Source organism: Chiroxiphia lanceolata, chromosome 1 (genome assembly GCF_009829145.1).
Source record: "Chiroxiphia lanceolata isolate bChiLan1 chromosome 1, bChiLan1.pri, whole genome shotgun sequence".
Lineage (NCBI taxonomy): Eukaryota > Metazoa > Chordata > Aves > Passeriformes > Pipridae > Chiroxiphia > Chiroxiphia lanceolata.
This window is the reverse complement of record NC_045637.1, coordinates 7499423-7516531: the sequence shown is the minus strand read 5'-3', so window position 1 is coordinate 7516531 and position 17109 is coordinate 7499423. Positions and strand designations below refer to the sequence as shown.

The following is a 17109-nucleotide window of genomic DNA, read 5'->3' as shown; positions in this document are numbered from 1 at the left end:
AATACTGTTTTTGCAAAGATGCCTGAAGCTTTGCTGTAATTTTGCTTGATAGTATTTTTGCCATATCCTTTAGAACTGGTCTAGAAACAACCTTAAGTTGGGGACTTTATCTCCTGTTTTATATGCCATCATCCATAATATCCTGATACCTAATACATTAGAAGCCGTGTTAATGCAGAGACAATCCTTGATTTAACACAGGTGATCCAGTGTAGAGTAACATTCATGGTTGGACTGCTTCAATACACTGTTAAGCTGATGCTAGTGAACTCAAGGGCAATTTGGGGTATTTACAGCAGTCTGAAGGTGATTGTGCTGGACTTGAGAAGGGTGAGTAAAGAAGGGAGTCTGTCATGTCTGATTCTGAGCCAGAGTTAGTGATTGTGACTGATCTGACTTGAACAGAGCTGCTCAGATATCTTGTTACTATCCAGTGCATCTAATTCAGAGAGTGTATAAGGCAGAGTTGAATACTAGACCTGAATTTGTTCTTTTTTTCTTATGCTCTTGGGGCAAATAAACTCTAAATGGGGAGCATGGGAAGCACCCATGAAACTTGTACATGAGCTCGCCTGGATCTGCCAGGTTTATTTGCTTCCATTTCACCAGCAGACAGGCTGGATTTGCTAGTTTTGAAATTAAAATTTGTCTTACTGAGTGGTGGTTTTGTACCTTTAGGTTTGAGTCCTTCTACTCCTTGATTGCTGGGGATAAAGCAGTGTTTAAATAATGCTAGTAACTTAGTGACTGATGTTTTTGTTTCTATATCTATGAAATATTTCAAAGTAAATCTTTGATGTTTCCAATTTGATGTAAAAGAGAAATAAACCAATAGTTTTAACAAAATGCAGTACCTGTCCAAAGTAAATAATCTGTTTGCTTCTGAAAGGATTCTTTCAATATCATAAATGAGTTTTATTTACAGAATAATCAACTGAAATGTTCCAAAGCTTTTTAGCTTTGTGGGAATAAAAATGCTTTGACTGCATTGTAAGCCATTTTTTACTAACCTTTAATGTTTGTGTTTTTAAGCTGCACCTGGAGGTACTGTGCTTTCAAATCAGCAGAATTTCAGACTTGCAACACAAGTTTCTTATGCTTCAGACTTGTCAAATCTAATATTTGAAGCCCTGGTGCACAGGAAAGAATAGTTCTGTGGATCTCAGAATGCACTTTTATGTTCATTAAATGTCTAGGACATGTCATCTGTGCAGCTCTTTGTATAGCTGCTGTTATGTCTGGCCTTGGCTCTAGAGATTTCATGGTTTTGATAAGATGACAACTTTTGGAGGTACTGAAGTTTTTTAGATTTCCATGGGTCAGGTTTTAGATTTCTGCAACGTTAAACAATTTGGCTTTAAAAGAACTAATACAGCTGGAATAAAAAGTGTTTATTTTTCTTCTCAATAACTTATAAGGATATTTTAAAGTAAACATAAGTAATCCTAAGTAATGCTTGAAAAAACTGAGGTGATGTTCCACTACACAAAAGCTTTCATTTGAGCTTAACTGAGGTTCCTTTAATTTGAGAAATTGCCAAGGACTTATTGACTTCTGGAAGTTCAAACTTGTTACAAATAGTTTAAATTCATTTGCTTTCCTTAGTTTTAGACCTTCAGAAATAATAAAATCAGAAGTCCAAGTTGGAAGGGATGTCTAGAAAACATCTGGGCCAACCTTCTGTTGAAATAATGATTGTAAATTAGATTACACAGCACCTCATCACTGGCCCTGAGTCCTCAATATCCTCAGCAGTGGAGATTTCTAGTTTTTTCCTGGGCAGTCTTTCTGATGAATATTTTCCTTGACTGTATCTTAAGAACTATATGGAAAAAGAAAGGGAATTTATCTAATAAAAAAGGAAATTAAGGAAATTGCCTGAGAATTTCTCTGTGGCCTGATAATTTCAGAAGACTGATTCATGCAAAACCTTAAATTTAGTGGGTTCTGTGGACTATAATCATGCATAAGCCATTTGCTCAATTGTATCTTGTTCCTACCTCACCCCATCCCTACAAAACTAGACTTTTCTACACTCTTCCCAGGTACCCTGTTCTGGTTTCCACTGTCTATGCATTTGCTTCTTGGCCTTTAGTTTGACCAGCAGGTCCCTACTGAGCTGTGATGGTCTCTTGCCTTCCATGCCCAATTTCTTGCTCCTGGGAATTGCTGGCTCTTGCATTCTCCGCAAGTCTTTCTTAACAATCTGCCAGCTCTGTTCCACTCTCTTATCCTCAAGGGCAATCTCCAGGGGATCCCAGTGACTAGCTCCCTGAAGAGCTGGAAGTATGCTTTCCTAAAGTTCAGGGGCCCATCTTTATTTCTTACATGATCCATGTCCTACAGGACTGCAAATGCCACCAGTGCATGATCCCTGCAGCCTGGGCTGCCTCCAGTCTTGGTGTCCCCAATTATCTCACTCACATTGCTGACCATCAGATCTAGTATCACATCTCCTCTGGTAGGGTTGTCTACTTACCTGAGTTAGGAGGTTATCCTCCATCCATTCCGGGAGTGTCCTGGATTGCCTACAGGTCATCATGCTGCTTTCCCAGCAGATGTCAGGGTGGTTGAAGTCTCCCAGCAGGACAAGAGCCTGTAGGTGCAATGCCTCCTCTACCTGGAGGAGAAGAGCTTTGCCAGCAGGTTCCCCTGGATCTGGCAGTCTGTAGCAGACACCAGGTTATCTTTGAGTTCAGGTACTTCTGCGTTTCTCTGATGGAGCCACTGACATTCCTTTAACTGTACTACATGATTGTACTTTATTGTCTTGATTTATCATCTAATTGTTGCTTGCACCTGTTGTTTTAGCACAGTATTCCATTTTGCATATTAATTTATGATTAAAAATCTAATGAGCTTAATGTTTTTACTTTCTTACAGTTCAACTTTGTGGGAAAACTTTTGGGCCCCCGTGGTAATTCTCTAAAGCGTTTACAGGAAGAAACACTGACAAAAATGTCTATTTTGGGAAAAGGTTCTATGAGGGACAAGACAAAGGTAAGACCTCAGTATATCAGTGGAATTTTGTAGCTTAAATTTTTGAGGAGGGGAACAAACCCTGTAACAGAAATTGGAACAAATGAAATAGGAGATCCTAGTATTGTTTACATGTAGGTGGGACCTGTTTTCTGAGGAGTCTGTTCTCACTGAGTATTTTAAAGCTACCATGAGTTGTATTTAGGCCCCCCCAAACTTTGGGCTTTGAGGATGTAAGTGGGTCTTTACCAGTGGCACGTTCTCCATTGGTCTCGTACAACTGATAATGAGCAATGCCCAAGTGAACATGGCAATGTTCTCACTTTGGAGGGAACCTGGCTTCTAAATAGATTTTTAACAAACATTTTCACATAAAATGACACTTAACCTTTAAATTTAGTAACATTTAATAGCATTTCTAAACAAAAATAAAATAACTGATGAAAACAGCTAAAATACAACTGGAAAAATTCACAGCTCTGGAGATGGCATGCATTTTAAGCAGTTGACAACTTGCAACTGTTTCTATGGGAATATTCTATTTGGTTATGGTGGAGCCAAAGTAAACAGCAGAACAGAAATCTTTAGCTTATAGGTGTTTGTAGTAATAGCTTTCACTCTTTACTTAAATCTCTGGCTAAATTACTTAAGGGGTTTTAGCTGGCATCACAATCATGAGACAGTCAAAAATTTGGACAATTTCTTCATTACCAAAGGAAACAAGAGAAGCTCAAATGATACAAACATTTAAGACTCTTCTCCAGGATTCTGAGGCCCAAGTTAGGATCTGAACTTGTCAATTCAAGCTTCTGCTTTTATTCAAAAGAAACTTTTTTATGCTGCAGAACCATTAAAAAACACTCAGAGGCTTTTCTACTCTACATGACATCGCATTTTGGTATGGAAACACGTAATGCAGCAACAGAACATCAGTTTGACACAGTCCACAGGGAGTGATAAAGCTTACAAAGTCTCACTTAAACCAGAATCTGAATACTTAGTTTGTCATCCTTAGAGCAAGTTTAGTTTACATCTTTTTCTGGTTGAACTGAAAGGGTGAAAAGCAAGAGAGTCTATAGGTACAGTAAAACAGTGCTAGTACTCTGCTTTGTTCTGGACCATGAAGATATACCAAGAAATACAGGAGCACAAGGTGCAAAGCAAATAGGGTAAGATTGCTGTGGGGTAAGCTTTCTCATAGGGCTCCCAGAGTGCAATACTGCGGAGATGTGTCTATACTAAAACTTGAAGTTAAATCAGGTTGAGCTCTTTGGTGTGATAAATTTGGTGCAAGAAAATGGAGATTTAAAGGACAGATTTTAAAAAGGGAAGTGGTGATCTTGTTGTCTTTTATCTCCCTTGTTCCATATCTGGTTCTTTCATCCTTTCAGCAGCTCTCAAATCCCCATGGCAGTAGAATTAAAATAATGCCTGTCTTGGCCAACCAAGCAGCATCCACAGGCAGTGGGCAAACCAAGCCAATGCAGGTACTGCCAAGTGATGGGAGGCAGAGGATTTTGTGGGAGCTAAAAATGCTGTCATAGGGGGATACTGGAGTGGGAACAAGTTGTGGCTTTTTTGTTGGTCGTCATGGGAAATAAAAGAAAACCTGAAATACTTAATGTATTATTAATGTCCCCAAGGTAGGAAATATAAGCCAGTGAGTGAGCTCACTCTCATTTGTGTGCTGTTAAGAGCTGTGGAGAGTAGTGTGCTCATAGAATCAGAGGATATCCTGAGTTAGAAGAAACAAGGATCATCAAAGTCCAACTTCTGGCCTTGCAAGTAATTGAGGAAGTAGTGGAAGTGTTACCAAGTTATGCTACAGAACTAAAAAAAAAAATATATTAATCAAAGTGAACTTTGCAAAAAAAGGATAAAATTACTTTAAAAGTTCACTTATGGTCATGATTTCAGAAAAACCTGCATTGAAATTTCTTATGTTTTATTAAAGTTGCTGACTTAAATGTTTTTGTTACCACAGAAAATTGTAACTTTTCTATTGCTTATTACTGTTATTGGGCAAGTTGATTGATAAGCACAGAAGGGAAGTTTCTTAGCACTGTTTTCTGCACAAACTGCACAGTAATTTTTTGGGAGGTTTTTTTTGCCTTTAGGAAAAAGGAACAGGGAAGGCTTGATGCAGGTGTATGCCAAAGAATAAGTATGTGGGGAACTCAGCTGATAAAAAGAACTAGCTTCCAGTGCTAGTAATGCCTCATGTTTTGAGTAACTGTGCTTAAATTATTTGAGAAACACTTCCCATTGAAACTAAATATGTGAGCTGTGACGTTTATATTAGGTTATTTCCTGTTTTTAAGATTTGTTACTTGTATTGACAAAATAATGGTTTTGCTGATAGTCTAATCCTGCAGAGTGACCTCTTAATATTCTTGCTGTAGGTGCTTTAACAGCAAACTATACTTTTTTAAAACATCCTCATAGTTAAAGATGAATCATGATAACAGGAACATTGTTTATGAGAAGCAGAAATGAAGTCACATGTAAACCTCAACCCATAATTAAGGGGTGTGCAGGGGAAGAGATTTCAACTATCGCTGCAGCTATAATTTTAGCAATCTAAAGGGTGAAGTGCTTACCTGGTGCTTGCTAAAGACAGTGAGCTGCAGGGGAGCTTCAGGTTTTTAGACAGTGGAATTGGTGAGCATTTGATGTATTGCTATCTGGTAAAGCAATAAAATTATTTCTAATGGTGGTTTTATCTCTTGGACCTGTCAGATACACAGGGGCAGCCCATCAGAGACTAGGAAATTATGTCCTTTCGGTCTGTGAACATTTTACATGTGAATGTAGTTGAGAACTGAGCTCTGCTCCCTACATTGAACTCAGAGCTTCTCAGTCATGAAGTGGGTTGGGTGAAACAGGATAAAAGAAATAGCTCTCTTCAGAAATAGCCAGTGACGGTTCTTGCTAATGTCCTCTTCCTTATCTCATATACTGTTAGTTTTATATCCAAGTAGCACAGGTTCTGTGCTCTCATGGATAGAAATTTCAGTGAGAACAGAAATAAGTATCAGAGCCATGTAGAATACCAAGACTGAAATAATTTTGGTAAAAGAATCTTGCTCTTACGGAATATCAGATCAAACCTTTTTCTGGAGACTCTACTTTTAAGAAAAGAGGCTTCAAGTTGACTTATGTTTTTCAGTGTCTTCTATGTGAAACTAGTGCACTTGAGAAAACACCTGAGAGCATTCTCCCTTTTGATACAGTTTCTGTATGTGAACAGAAGTTGAGTCTTATTTCATGTTACTTTATTTGTAGACATCTGAACATGGTAATAGTGTCTGCAAATTCCTCTGGAACAGCTTTAATACTTGCATTACTATTTTTAAAACAAGAAGATATAAAACCAACCCTTTTTCTTATTTTCTAGGAGGAAGAGTTGAGAAAAAGTGGAGAGGCCAAGTATTTCCACCTAAATGATGACCTGCATGTTTTAATTGAAGTATTTGCTCCACCTGCAGAAGCATATGCCAGAATGGGACATGCACTGGAAGAAATCAAGAAGTTCCTCATTCCTGTTAGTATTTTATTTTTTTAATGAGAACTCTGGTAGGCTTGAGTGAGAAATGTTATCTCTAAAACTGAGCAAGCTGGTCTAGTGGGGTGAGGTGGCAGGGGGGTTGGAACTAGTTAATCTTCAAGGTCCCTTCCAATCCAAACCATTCTATGAACAGTGCACAATATTGGTCGGGTCATGTTACTTAATTTCCTTCATTTGTGAAAGAAATGGTGATGTTTACAAATAGTTTTCATTTTGATTTAGACAGTTAAAGGGTGAATCTGTAACACGAGTGTCCACACACTCATCTCATGATATGACCTGTAGTAAGAAAGCAACTCATTCTTGCTTAACTGGTCATGTGCAAAATATCTAAATCTAAAAATACTTGTGAGAACGTGTAAAATGTGGGGCTTTTCTATGTTCTTGGCACATGGGAAGCATCAGCGTAGGGTTCTGTTACACTGAGAGTGAATAAATTTGAAGTTGTAGTACTTCTCACTCGTGATCTTGGTGTACAGTGATGAGAATCAATACAATTTTATCTCGTATCTTTAGTTTTATTACAAAACTAGTGATATTGGAGTTATACTTGTCTTCTGGTGTATACTTCAACTTGCTATGTATGGATGTACAAAATGAGATCCAATTTCCAGTACAAGTTTGTACTCCAGGTTTGGGATATATCTAAATAATGGGTTTCTAGCATCTTTCTGCAGAAGACAACCTTACTTGCGTCTCATGTAAGGATCAGCTTCACTGCTTTGCAGTATTAAACTGCTTGGATCAATCCAACCTGTCTTAGGAAGCTGGGACACTTGAGGTGATGTTACTCTGTGAAGTTCCTAACTATTAGCTCTTCAGTGCACATTCTTCGGTCTTTATTGGTGATGAAAGGAATGAATATAGAAAGCAAAGCTTTCTCAAGGTACATCAGCTTTTGTTTACTTTTACTGCTGGAAATGTTATCCAAGTGTCTTGATTTGTGTCACATCTTGGAAGTGTGGGAGACTTGGCTAAGGAAACTTTACTAAGGCATATGTCAGTATTTAAATGTTTGAGTGGAATCAGTGCAGGTGTATTGGGGACCAGTTGGGGATGTCTATTGTACAACCACTGCAGCCTGTTGGATAGAAGTGATAGCTGTATTCTAGGGTGGAGCAGTTGGTGATGACCCAGCAGTGCTCCTGTGTGCATTTTGAGGATGGTAGTTTGTACCTAACCTAGTTTAGATTCATGTAACCACACAGAGTGTTTAGGCACTGGAATAGCCTTCCCAGAGAAGTGGTCACAGCACCAAGCCTGACAGAGTTCAAGGAGCATTTGGACAATTGCTCTCAGGCACATGGTGTGATTCTTGGGTTGTCCTGTGCAAGGCCAGGAGTTGAACTGAGAGATCCCTGTGGGTACCTTCCAACTCAAGATATTCTATGAAACAAAGTCCCCAGGTGACTGGATTTGTGTGCTCCTGGAGTGTTTCTTCTGGCCTGTTTTTGTCTGTATGAAAGATAGTTCATATGCCCCAATGCTATGCCAGGGCATGATCCAAAGAAGTGATGATCATGAGGAGGTTCATTAGGAATACATCCTGGTTAGAAATAACAGTAATGTAGATGCACCTTGAGACAATCCAAAACCAAAGAGATGTCCTGGCCATCATGTTCTCATGTTATAAAGAATCAAACACCACATTGTAACTTTGTCTGCAGGTTCCAAATGCCTTTTTTTGTGATGTATATGAAAAGAGGTAAATAAGCACACTATTATTCAAACATCCTAACTGATTAGATAGGGGATACTCAACAGAGTATTTCTAGGAATACTGGGCTGTCAAAGGTTACTGTATTTACATGATTCGTGGTTTAATGGTGTGAAGAGATAAGGGAGAATTAAGTTCTTGGTTATTCTGGTGAGCAAACAGCTGCTTTCTTTTTAGGTGGAAATATTCTCAGTTCGATAAGTGCTTTTGCATGTGCTGGAAATAAGGATATGTCTGATCCCCCTGCCCCCTTTTGTCAGAGATCTTATTTTTCTTCATTGGGCTTGACTTCCCTAATGTTGTCATAAATGAAGTAAACTTATCAAAACCTGGTTGTTACTGTGCTAAGCCAGGAGAATTACAGACTGATAATGAGCAATTCCATTCACTGGGTGTACACTTTTCCATCTCCATTTTTGATCATTGCCACTTTATTGTACTGAGCTGAACTGATGCTATGTAATCTTTTCTGAACTATGGGATCAAGCCAACACTGTCTTAATTTCCCTTTGGCTTTTCAAATGTAATCTTATCAGAATGGCTCTAAATGCCTTAATCTCTTCTGCCTGGCCTCCCCTGCAGCAGCCACTGAAGGAAGCAATAAAAGGAGCAGCTTTTTCCTCTCTAGAACTACTGTTTGATATAGTGGTGAATGCAACTTGATTTTATTTTCTATGAGGTCTGTAGTGGTTTTCTTAAGAAATTATTTGGATTAGTTCAGACAAGTCCTGCTATGAGTACATATGATTATGATCATAATTGGTGTTCTCCTTACAATGTAAGCTAACTATGCCTTCCTACAATTTTAAGTGCTGGCCATACTTCATGAATATGGTTATTGTTCTGTTTTCAGATCAGTCCTTAAGGTAAAATCACATTTGGTGCTAGCATGCAGGACACAGAATATCCTTGTGGTAAATGACTATAGCAAAAATGCTGCAGCCTCACTTACTGGATCTTTGGATGCATAGTTAAGCACCTTTGCATTGAAGTTCAGCCTCACCATCTGCAGTGGTTTAATTTCCTTTAAACTATTGGCATAACTCAAACCTAAACACTGGAGTTTTTTGGCTGTACTTATGTCACCTTAACTCTCATCAGTCTTCTGCAGGTAGAATTGTGGCTTCTGACTTCAAGTATATTATTTGTCTTCCTTTAAATTAGCCAATCCCTTTGTTATGACCACACCCTCTGGTCAGCACCCTGTTTGACTATTATATTGGTGAGTCTTGTGCTTGATATTAATTATCTCAGAATTACTTCTGTCAGGACAAAAAGCCAGGTGCTTTCAACCTCACATCCCCCTGGTTCTTGAATAATACTGTGATTTCAAGGCCAGGTTGAATGGGGCTCTCCATTGGGTTGGTCTAATGGAAGATGTCCCTGTCCATGTCAGGGAGGTTGGAACTAGATGACCTTTAAGGTCCTTTCCTTCCCAAACCATTTTGTGATTCTATGATTACTGCAGTTTTCTGCATTAGAACTTGCCTTAGTCTATTTTGTGGGGGGGTTTATTATTTTAGAGTATTGCTTGATTTTTGAGTAGTGGCTGCCATTTCTTTTGACAGCTGCAGCACTAATTTTCCTTTACCGTTAGCTGCCAGAGGTTATTTTCCTTGTCTTTAAAGCAAAGTATAGAAGATATGTCTTTGAGAGAACAATATTTAGCAGTTACAATGACAAATCACAAATTTTTCCAGTAGTCTGTTTACCTTGTGCACATTGGGTTTGTCTGATGTGGTGATGAAATATCATTTAATGGCATTTGGATGAGCTTGGTGACCTTCGGAAACTCTCAGACTTTTCCTTAAGCAACCTGGCAAATAACTGTAAGGTGTAAAGAAAAAAAAAAGTAGCTGGAAACTTGGTAACAGTTGATTGCTCACTGCCAGGATAAAGATCTACTTGAGGGTTTTACAAAGCTGCAAAGGGTTTTGTAGGGATCTGTCCTAACATTATATAAAAACAATGTCTTTGCTAATAGTTTGAGTGATAGATCAAAATAAGATCTTAATTTAGTGATCCCAAGGAAAGCAGCTACCAGTTTGTTGATCTGTCTGGTTAAAAATTGTAGATAAAACTTAAAAGAATGTTGTTTAGTTGGATCATGTAAGTAATTCTGTCTGGGATGCAAATCTCTTACATGTGTCTTGATGTAGCCATTCATACACCCTCTACATTTGTGGAAGACTGTATTTAGTCAGAATGGCAATGTATTCATACAATGAGAATACATCTGTTCAGTTGAAATTCAGCAGCAGCATTAGATTGAAATTCTCAAGTGCTGCCACTGCTGAAGCTGTACAGAGGAGGAGTGCAGTCTGAAGAGTTTCCATGTCCTCCTTCTAGGTGAGAAAAAGATTGTCTCCTTAATTTGACTTGAATTGTACTGTTTTCCAGCAGAGAGTATTCATAAATTGACCATCTGTTACTTTTAATTGAAGAATCCATTTCAGAGTCTAATGGTTTAACATTGCTGCTTATCGTGGCTTCCTTGTACTGCCCCTTCACTCCATATCCTCCTGCTGCCTCTGGCATGTGTGATAAGGACCATATTTTCTGTTCTGTGCTTTGCACAGTGGAGCCCTTGTCTGTGACCTAAGGCTGCTGCTGTGCTAGTAATGTGCTGCAGGAAAATGAGAACATCAGGGAGAAAAGTAGAAAAAGGACCCAACATGCACAGTGGCAACCCAGGCACATCTTTGCTAAGGAATTAAATGAAATTAATATAAAACGATCAAAGGTATTTTTCCGGGAGTCCGATTCTGAAGAGGACATTTTGTGGAGAAGTTATAAAGAGCATCTCTGATACAGACTGCCAGAACTTGGGTACCTGTAGTTGTGGTACAGTTCCTTGGCATTTTTTTTTCAAGATCAAAGTTTTGTTCCATACATTACATAGAATTTTTCATTTGTAGACAGTTCTGATCCAGCAACAAATGTAAAATGGGTTTCTGCACACTAGTTGGCCAGAAGAGTGTTCAGCTTCCTGTTTCTAATCTATTCCCTGCAATGGATTGGTTGGGTATTGGGTCCCAGCTGTTTAATAATGGAATTGGTTTCTCAAAAGCTTCAATTATGCCATTTGAAACAGTTAATTCGGTCTTTGAGACCTTTTTCTTCATATTTGCTAGTTGATTTCTGCTGCTAAATAGGATATAATCTCAGATGGGCAATTGAAGTTAAATTTCAGAACCTGTTCAAGACAGCTTGGACAAAATGCTATTAAAGTGCCACTTTTAACACTAGTAACTACCTTCAACAATGGCATTGGAAGGAGAACTTTCTTATTTTTGTTAGTAGAAATCTAGGAGAAGCAGAATGTTTCAAGGATAACTGAGATATTTGAATTCATGGAAGTTTTAATCTCCTTTCAATTCAGGATTATGTTTCTGAGTTGTCTGTAAGACTTCCTGACAGTCTTGTGGTACCTGTATAGTGAATAAATGTAACAAACTCAGATTTGTATTTAGATGCAGATTCTTTGTTTTGCAGTTGAATCGAAAAATGGGTAGTATTAGAACAAACTTTCTTTCTTGAGATGGGAGGATTTCCAGAAGGTAAGGGCTATTGTATCAGAAGTATCACTCCATTCCTATGGGAAGACCTGTTAATATTTTGATAGTTTATATGTATGCACATTGAGTAAGATATTTCTTTGATTCACCTTTATGGGTATGTTCTTTTTGGCTCACTTGAAGCAGAGGATAAATGATAGAAAAATGTGTAGCTCAAGTGTTCAGCGCTGCATCTGTTTTATTCCTGTGGGATGTGCTTGTTTTGGAGGTTGGCTCAAGGTCCCTGAAAGTTGCGTGTTTGACAAGTACCATATTAATTCCATGTGTAAAAACTTGAGCTTTCTTTTTGCTAGACCTTTAGAATAGAGGTTTTGTGCAGACAGAAATATGTCCTCAGCTTCTTTACTACTGCATATTATAGAACTTAATTTTTGAGCTCTTTTGTAGATAATGTTGTGTGTGTGTATTGACTGAATGTCCTTGTTCATTCTTTAACTCCTGATTTTAAAGGTGTGGATATCTAATCTATTCCTTCATTTTCATAGGCTACTCTCAACAGTGTACTTTATTCTTTATTCCTTTGCATCACCAGGTACTGAGATTTTTCCTGCTCTTAACACACAGTCATTCTACAGCTGGAACTACAAATGAGATCTCAGTTCAGAATATCAGACCTTGATTTTTTTGTTGTTTCATCCTATCTCTGCAGCATTCTAACAGTAGCATTTTAATCGGTAAAGCTATATAGAAATAATATGCAAAAGGAAAGAAAAACATGCCTGAGCAAAAATTGCAATTAAAATGTAGAATTTTTAAATAATTTTGTGACTGAGTAATACTCCTATCTTATTGTGCACGTTAAACTTTTTCAGTGGGATGTTCAACTTTTTAAGAGGAAACTTTCAGGAGCAGTGTTTGCTCAGAGTGGTGGGTGAACAGTTTGGGTTTTTTCTCACTCTGTCCCCCCCTGTTTTAGGACTACAATGATGAAATCAGACAGGCACAGCTTCAAGAATTGACATATTTAAATGGTGGTTCAGAAACTGCAGAAGTTCCAGTCGTTCGTGGAAAAGCATCTATTCGAGCAAGAGGAGTGCCAGTTCCTGCTTTGTCCAGGTAAATGGAATTTCATTGGTATGTATGTATGCTAGGCTTCTCCCTTGAAACACAATTTCCCCCAGAGTACAACAGTAAAATACAGGAAAGACTCCCAAAAGAAGAGTTTAAAAAAATCAGGGAAACAACCTTCCTTTATTAGTAGTCTAATGAGTTTGGACTAAATTAACAATAGTGCTGGATTTTGTCTTGGCATTTGAATGCTGCCTTTGTTAAGTGATGTAGGTCATCAAAGGTGTTCAACCTTACTGTGAACATCTTCACTTGCAACCTTGAGTTACTCCTTAGGTGCATGTGGGGTCTGTCTTTGGGCCCTGTGGAGTTCACTGCTTTGAAAAACTGGTAAATCTCTCTTGATTGACAGATGAATTTCATACAGTATCTCTAACAGAATATATGTATTCCTTTTTTACTGTATTGCTAAGTTTTCATAGTCATGATGAAATGATAGAGAAGTGCTCTGGAGTCTGAGTGGCACTTACTTTTGTGAAAAGTGGTGCTGTTTGATTCAGGAATAGGCGAAGTCTGCTGCTTTTGCTTTGTTTTTCTTTGTCATAGGAAATGTTTTACTTTTACTCCAGCATTCCCTTTCTTCCTTGCAGTACTGAGATGACAGTTTCAACTCCTTGGAGTCCTGAAATGTGAAAACAAAAACTAAATAAAGTTCATAACTGTTTGTGTTACAGTACAGAGTTTGTGGTTGCAGCAGTGAAGTGTGATTGTTACCTATAGCAAACTGTTTTCTTCAGTTGTGGCTACAGTTTCTGTTACTGCAACTTGAAACTCGCATTTCAGCTTCTAAAATAATTAAAATATAATACTCTGAAGTGTTTTACCTCATGATAAAAGCATGTTAGAAGAACCAGCACTAAGGAAATACTCCATTTATACAGTTTTGCCTAGTTACGTGTATCCTGATAATGATTGCAAATGCAATGCCGAGTGAATCTTAATTTCAAGAATTTATACATACTGTAGGTCATGTCCTGTGAGAAAAAATTTCTCTCAATCAACAAACTTTTGTTCTTGTATTAAGTGATACTGTGTAATATATATATTCTGCTTTTCTTGATTTTGATGTTCTGAGTAGTGGTAATTATATACCAAGTTTCACCTCTTTATTTTTGTAATCAGCTAAATGTACAAAAGTACTTTCAAATTAGAGACCTCATTTGATTTTGGAGATTTTTTTTTTTACAAATTTTGTTTCAGCTCTTAACTGTTTGTAACTTGGCCGTAGATGCCTGTAATGGCTCTGCTACAGATACATTTGCAGTACTATTTCAAGTTTGTTTTATTTTTCATGTCCTTCAGCTATTTCTGCGATACTGAAATTGTTTGGTCTGATCTTATTGCTGAAGCTGGATAACTAATTTCCTGCTAGTACCTAGTATGTGCATATGTAAATAACTTTTTATAGTACTGCATTTCTAACATGGCTAGTTCTATCCTCTGGATATTGGGAAATTATCTTTCCAAATCTGCATTTTTAAGTAAGAGATACATGCTGTTGCATAGTTCACAGTATGCCTCGTAGTTGGCCTATGATAATTATCTTCAGGGTAAATTTAAGTGTTATTAGTCTTTGGTTTGGGTATGACAATAAAAGGTTGTGGTTTTGTCACTACCATTTCTCATTTATGTTCTAAAGAAAAGGGAAAGGATATAGGTTTGTTTGACTTGTCCTTGCTTCAAGGCTTGTCTTAAACTCCAAGACTTTTTGCCCTAAAATTGAAGCTGTTATCATATTCCTGAAATGAAATTCAGTACTGTTGCTACTTAGATTCTACAACCATTGAGCTGAAGATCTCAAACTCAGTTATAATGCTCTTCTTTTTTAACAGAAATGGATTTCAGTGAGTAATACTTTTGTTGAAGCAAAGCTTTAAAGGCTTTGTCTCAGTGTTCGATAGAACAGTTTCAATAGAAAGCATCTCTGAGATATACAGGAGAAGTTGAAGCAAAGCCCTCAGAAAACTAGTAAAATGAAGTCTAAAACCTTGATCCTAACCTTTCTTTGTAAACTAGGGAATGGTTTTAAGATACCAACCTTGATATGTGAAACATCCTGTTGAGGATGCAATATGAGTGTTTAAGTTCATGCATTTTAAGCTTTTATTACTCCTGAATAGTTTCATGTAAAAAAAATACTAAGCCATGCTTTTTTGCTCCTTGTCAGACATGTTGAAACTAGAGATAATGCATCTTATCAAATCTGTTTTTAGCTCCATGACAAAATTTTATTTTGTGGGAAACAATACGTTTTTGCTTGCATACAAAAATTTTAACTTATGCACAGGTATTCCTGTATGGGGAAAATAATTTATTTCCTAATGACTGTGGTTTGGTAAGTCTTTATACTTTCTCTGGCTCGTTCCAGTTTTTCTTGACTAAATTTTTATGACTCCAGAGCCAAGTAAGGTTTTGAGTGTGAGTCGATGGAATTTGTTCTTAGAAGGGCTGTGTGTGTGTTTATGAACTTTTCCTTTTAGCAATGTTCTTTTCTCATAATTGATCTTGGATCTTCTTCCTTCTCTGCCTTGCCCCACAGTTTTTTGTCCCTAATGCTGATAAAGATGACCTTCAGATGTAATCAAACACTTCTCTTTTCTGTAGTGTTTATGCTGAGCACTTAACCTACTTTAGCATACCTGTTTCTTCTGTACAACAAGAGGGGAAAGTGGTGAAAGTCTGGGTTTCATTCCTTTGTGTTTATTATAGACTGACGATGTTCTTAAATTTTTGTTGCTTTTTGGGGCAACTATTTTACATGATCATACTGGCTGCTTTTTAATTTATTATGGTAGCAAACTTAGAGGATCCATGGTGTTAAATGTGGTGCTGTTATGGTGAGTAGCTAGAAAATGTAACTCTGTCAGAATCAGTGTTTCTTTAATGCATTTTTATTCTCATCCTGAATCAGTGCAAAATAAATAACACAACCAAAATGTAATTTGAGACTTCTGATTAAGTAAAGACTCAAAATAGACATATGTTATCGTAGAAGATGTCTCTGCCCATGGCAGTTGGATTGGAACTAAATGCTCTTTAAGGTCCTTTCCAACACAAACCCTTGTCTGATTCTATACATGATAATGTACACCTCTAAGGATGTTTTGCAACAAAAGTAGCATTTCCTTTCAGAAAAGTCGCATTTGTATTTTAAGAAAAAAATAAGATTTAAGGATCCCTCAATTGTGACTCCGACCAAGATGTCTTAGAAAAGTGAAATTCTAGAGGATGATGATAGTAAGTCTAAGAATGTGGCTAAAGGTTCCTTGATACATTGGGGTGGCATATGGGGAACCAATTCATGTCACTCTGTCACTCTACACCTAGAAATCACTGCTAGAATCACAGAATGGTTTAGATTAGAAGAGACCTTAAAGATCATCTAATTTTAGCCTCCCAGTCATGGGCAGGGACACTTTCCACTAGACCAGGTTGCTCAAAGCCCCTTCCAGCCTGGCCTTGGACACTTGCAGGGATGGGGCATCCAAAACTTCTGTGGGCAGCCTGTGCCAGTGCCTCACCATCCTCATCATAAATTTGTCTAATCTAAACCTACCCTCTTTAAATTTAAAGCTGTTGTCCCTTGTCCTATCACTACGGACCCTGATAAAACATCTCAATCTTTCTTATAAGCAGCCCCCCCTTTGGTGTTGAAAGACCACAATGAGGGAGAGCTGCCTGAGTTCACTCCACAGATTGAGAGGAATTGTATTTGAAAACAGGTATTTTGATTTCACTGAGGTGAGGGGAGAAAAAAGTAATTTGTCTTAAAGCAAACATCTAGGAATAGTTTCGTTAAAGAAATGGTGAATTTCTGGTTTATGCTTTCATGAGAGTGTGGAGTTCTTTTACTTTTCCCATTTATTCTTAATCATATCTCAGTATATGCATGGCTGGGATCCTGATGGTTGAATGACTGTCACTTGGTCTGGGGAAAAATAACTTACAGGAGGTGTAAGTTAGGACTTGTCTTACACGTTAGAAGTAAGATGAGCTGACGTGGATCACTGCTGCGGTGTGTTCACAAATTCCAGCTGTTCCCCTGCCATATGTCTGGAATCAACTAGTTTCTTTTTTTGAACAAAACCTTTTTGCGTATAATATGTAAGTAGTGAAATGCAAAAGGTCTGTAGCACAAAAGAAATATTTGACAAAGCCAGTTCAGGATCTAGGCCAAAGGCAGGTATTAATGTTCACTG

General features: G+C 37.7%; 1 protein-coding gene across 3 annotated transcripts in view; it reads left to right on the top strand.

The window, feature by feature from the left end:
- Positions 1-17109, top strand: part of KHDRBS3 (KH RNA binding domain containing, signal transduction associated 3) — a 96559-nt gene that overhangs the window by 35300 nt on the left and 44150 nt on the right. For all 3 annotated transcript variants that reach the window (XR_004359435.1, XM_032701015.1, XM_032701026.1), the window contains exons 3-5: positions 2884-3000; positions 6377-6523; positions 12759-12898. Coding sequence is in view for 2 of the 3 variants with exons in the window: in XM_032701015.1 (XP_032556906.1) it covers positions 2884-3000; positions 6377-6523; positions 12759-12898 (404 nt within the window). In the remaining variant the exon portion in view is untranslated. The remainder of the gene's footprint in view (positions 1-2883; positions 3001-6376; positions 6524-12758; positions 12899-17109) is intronic.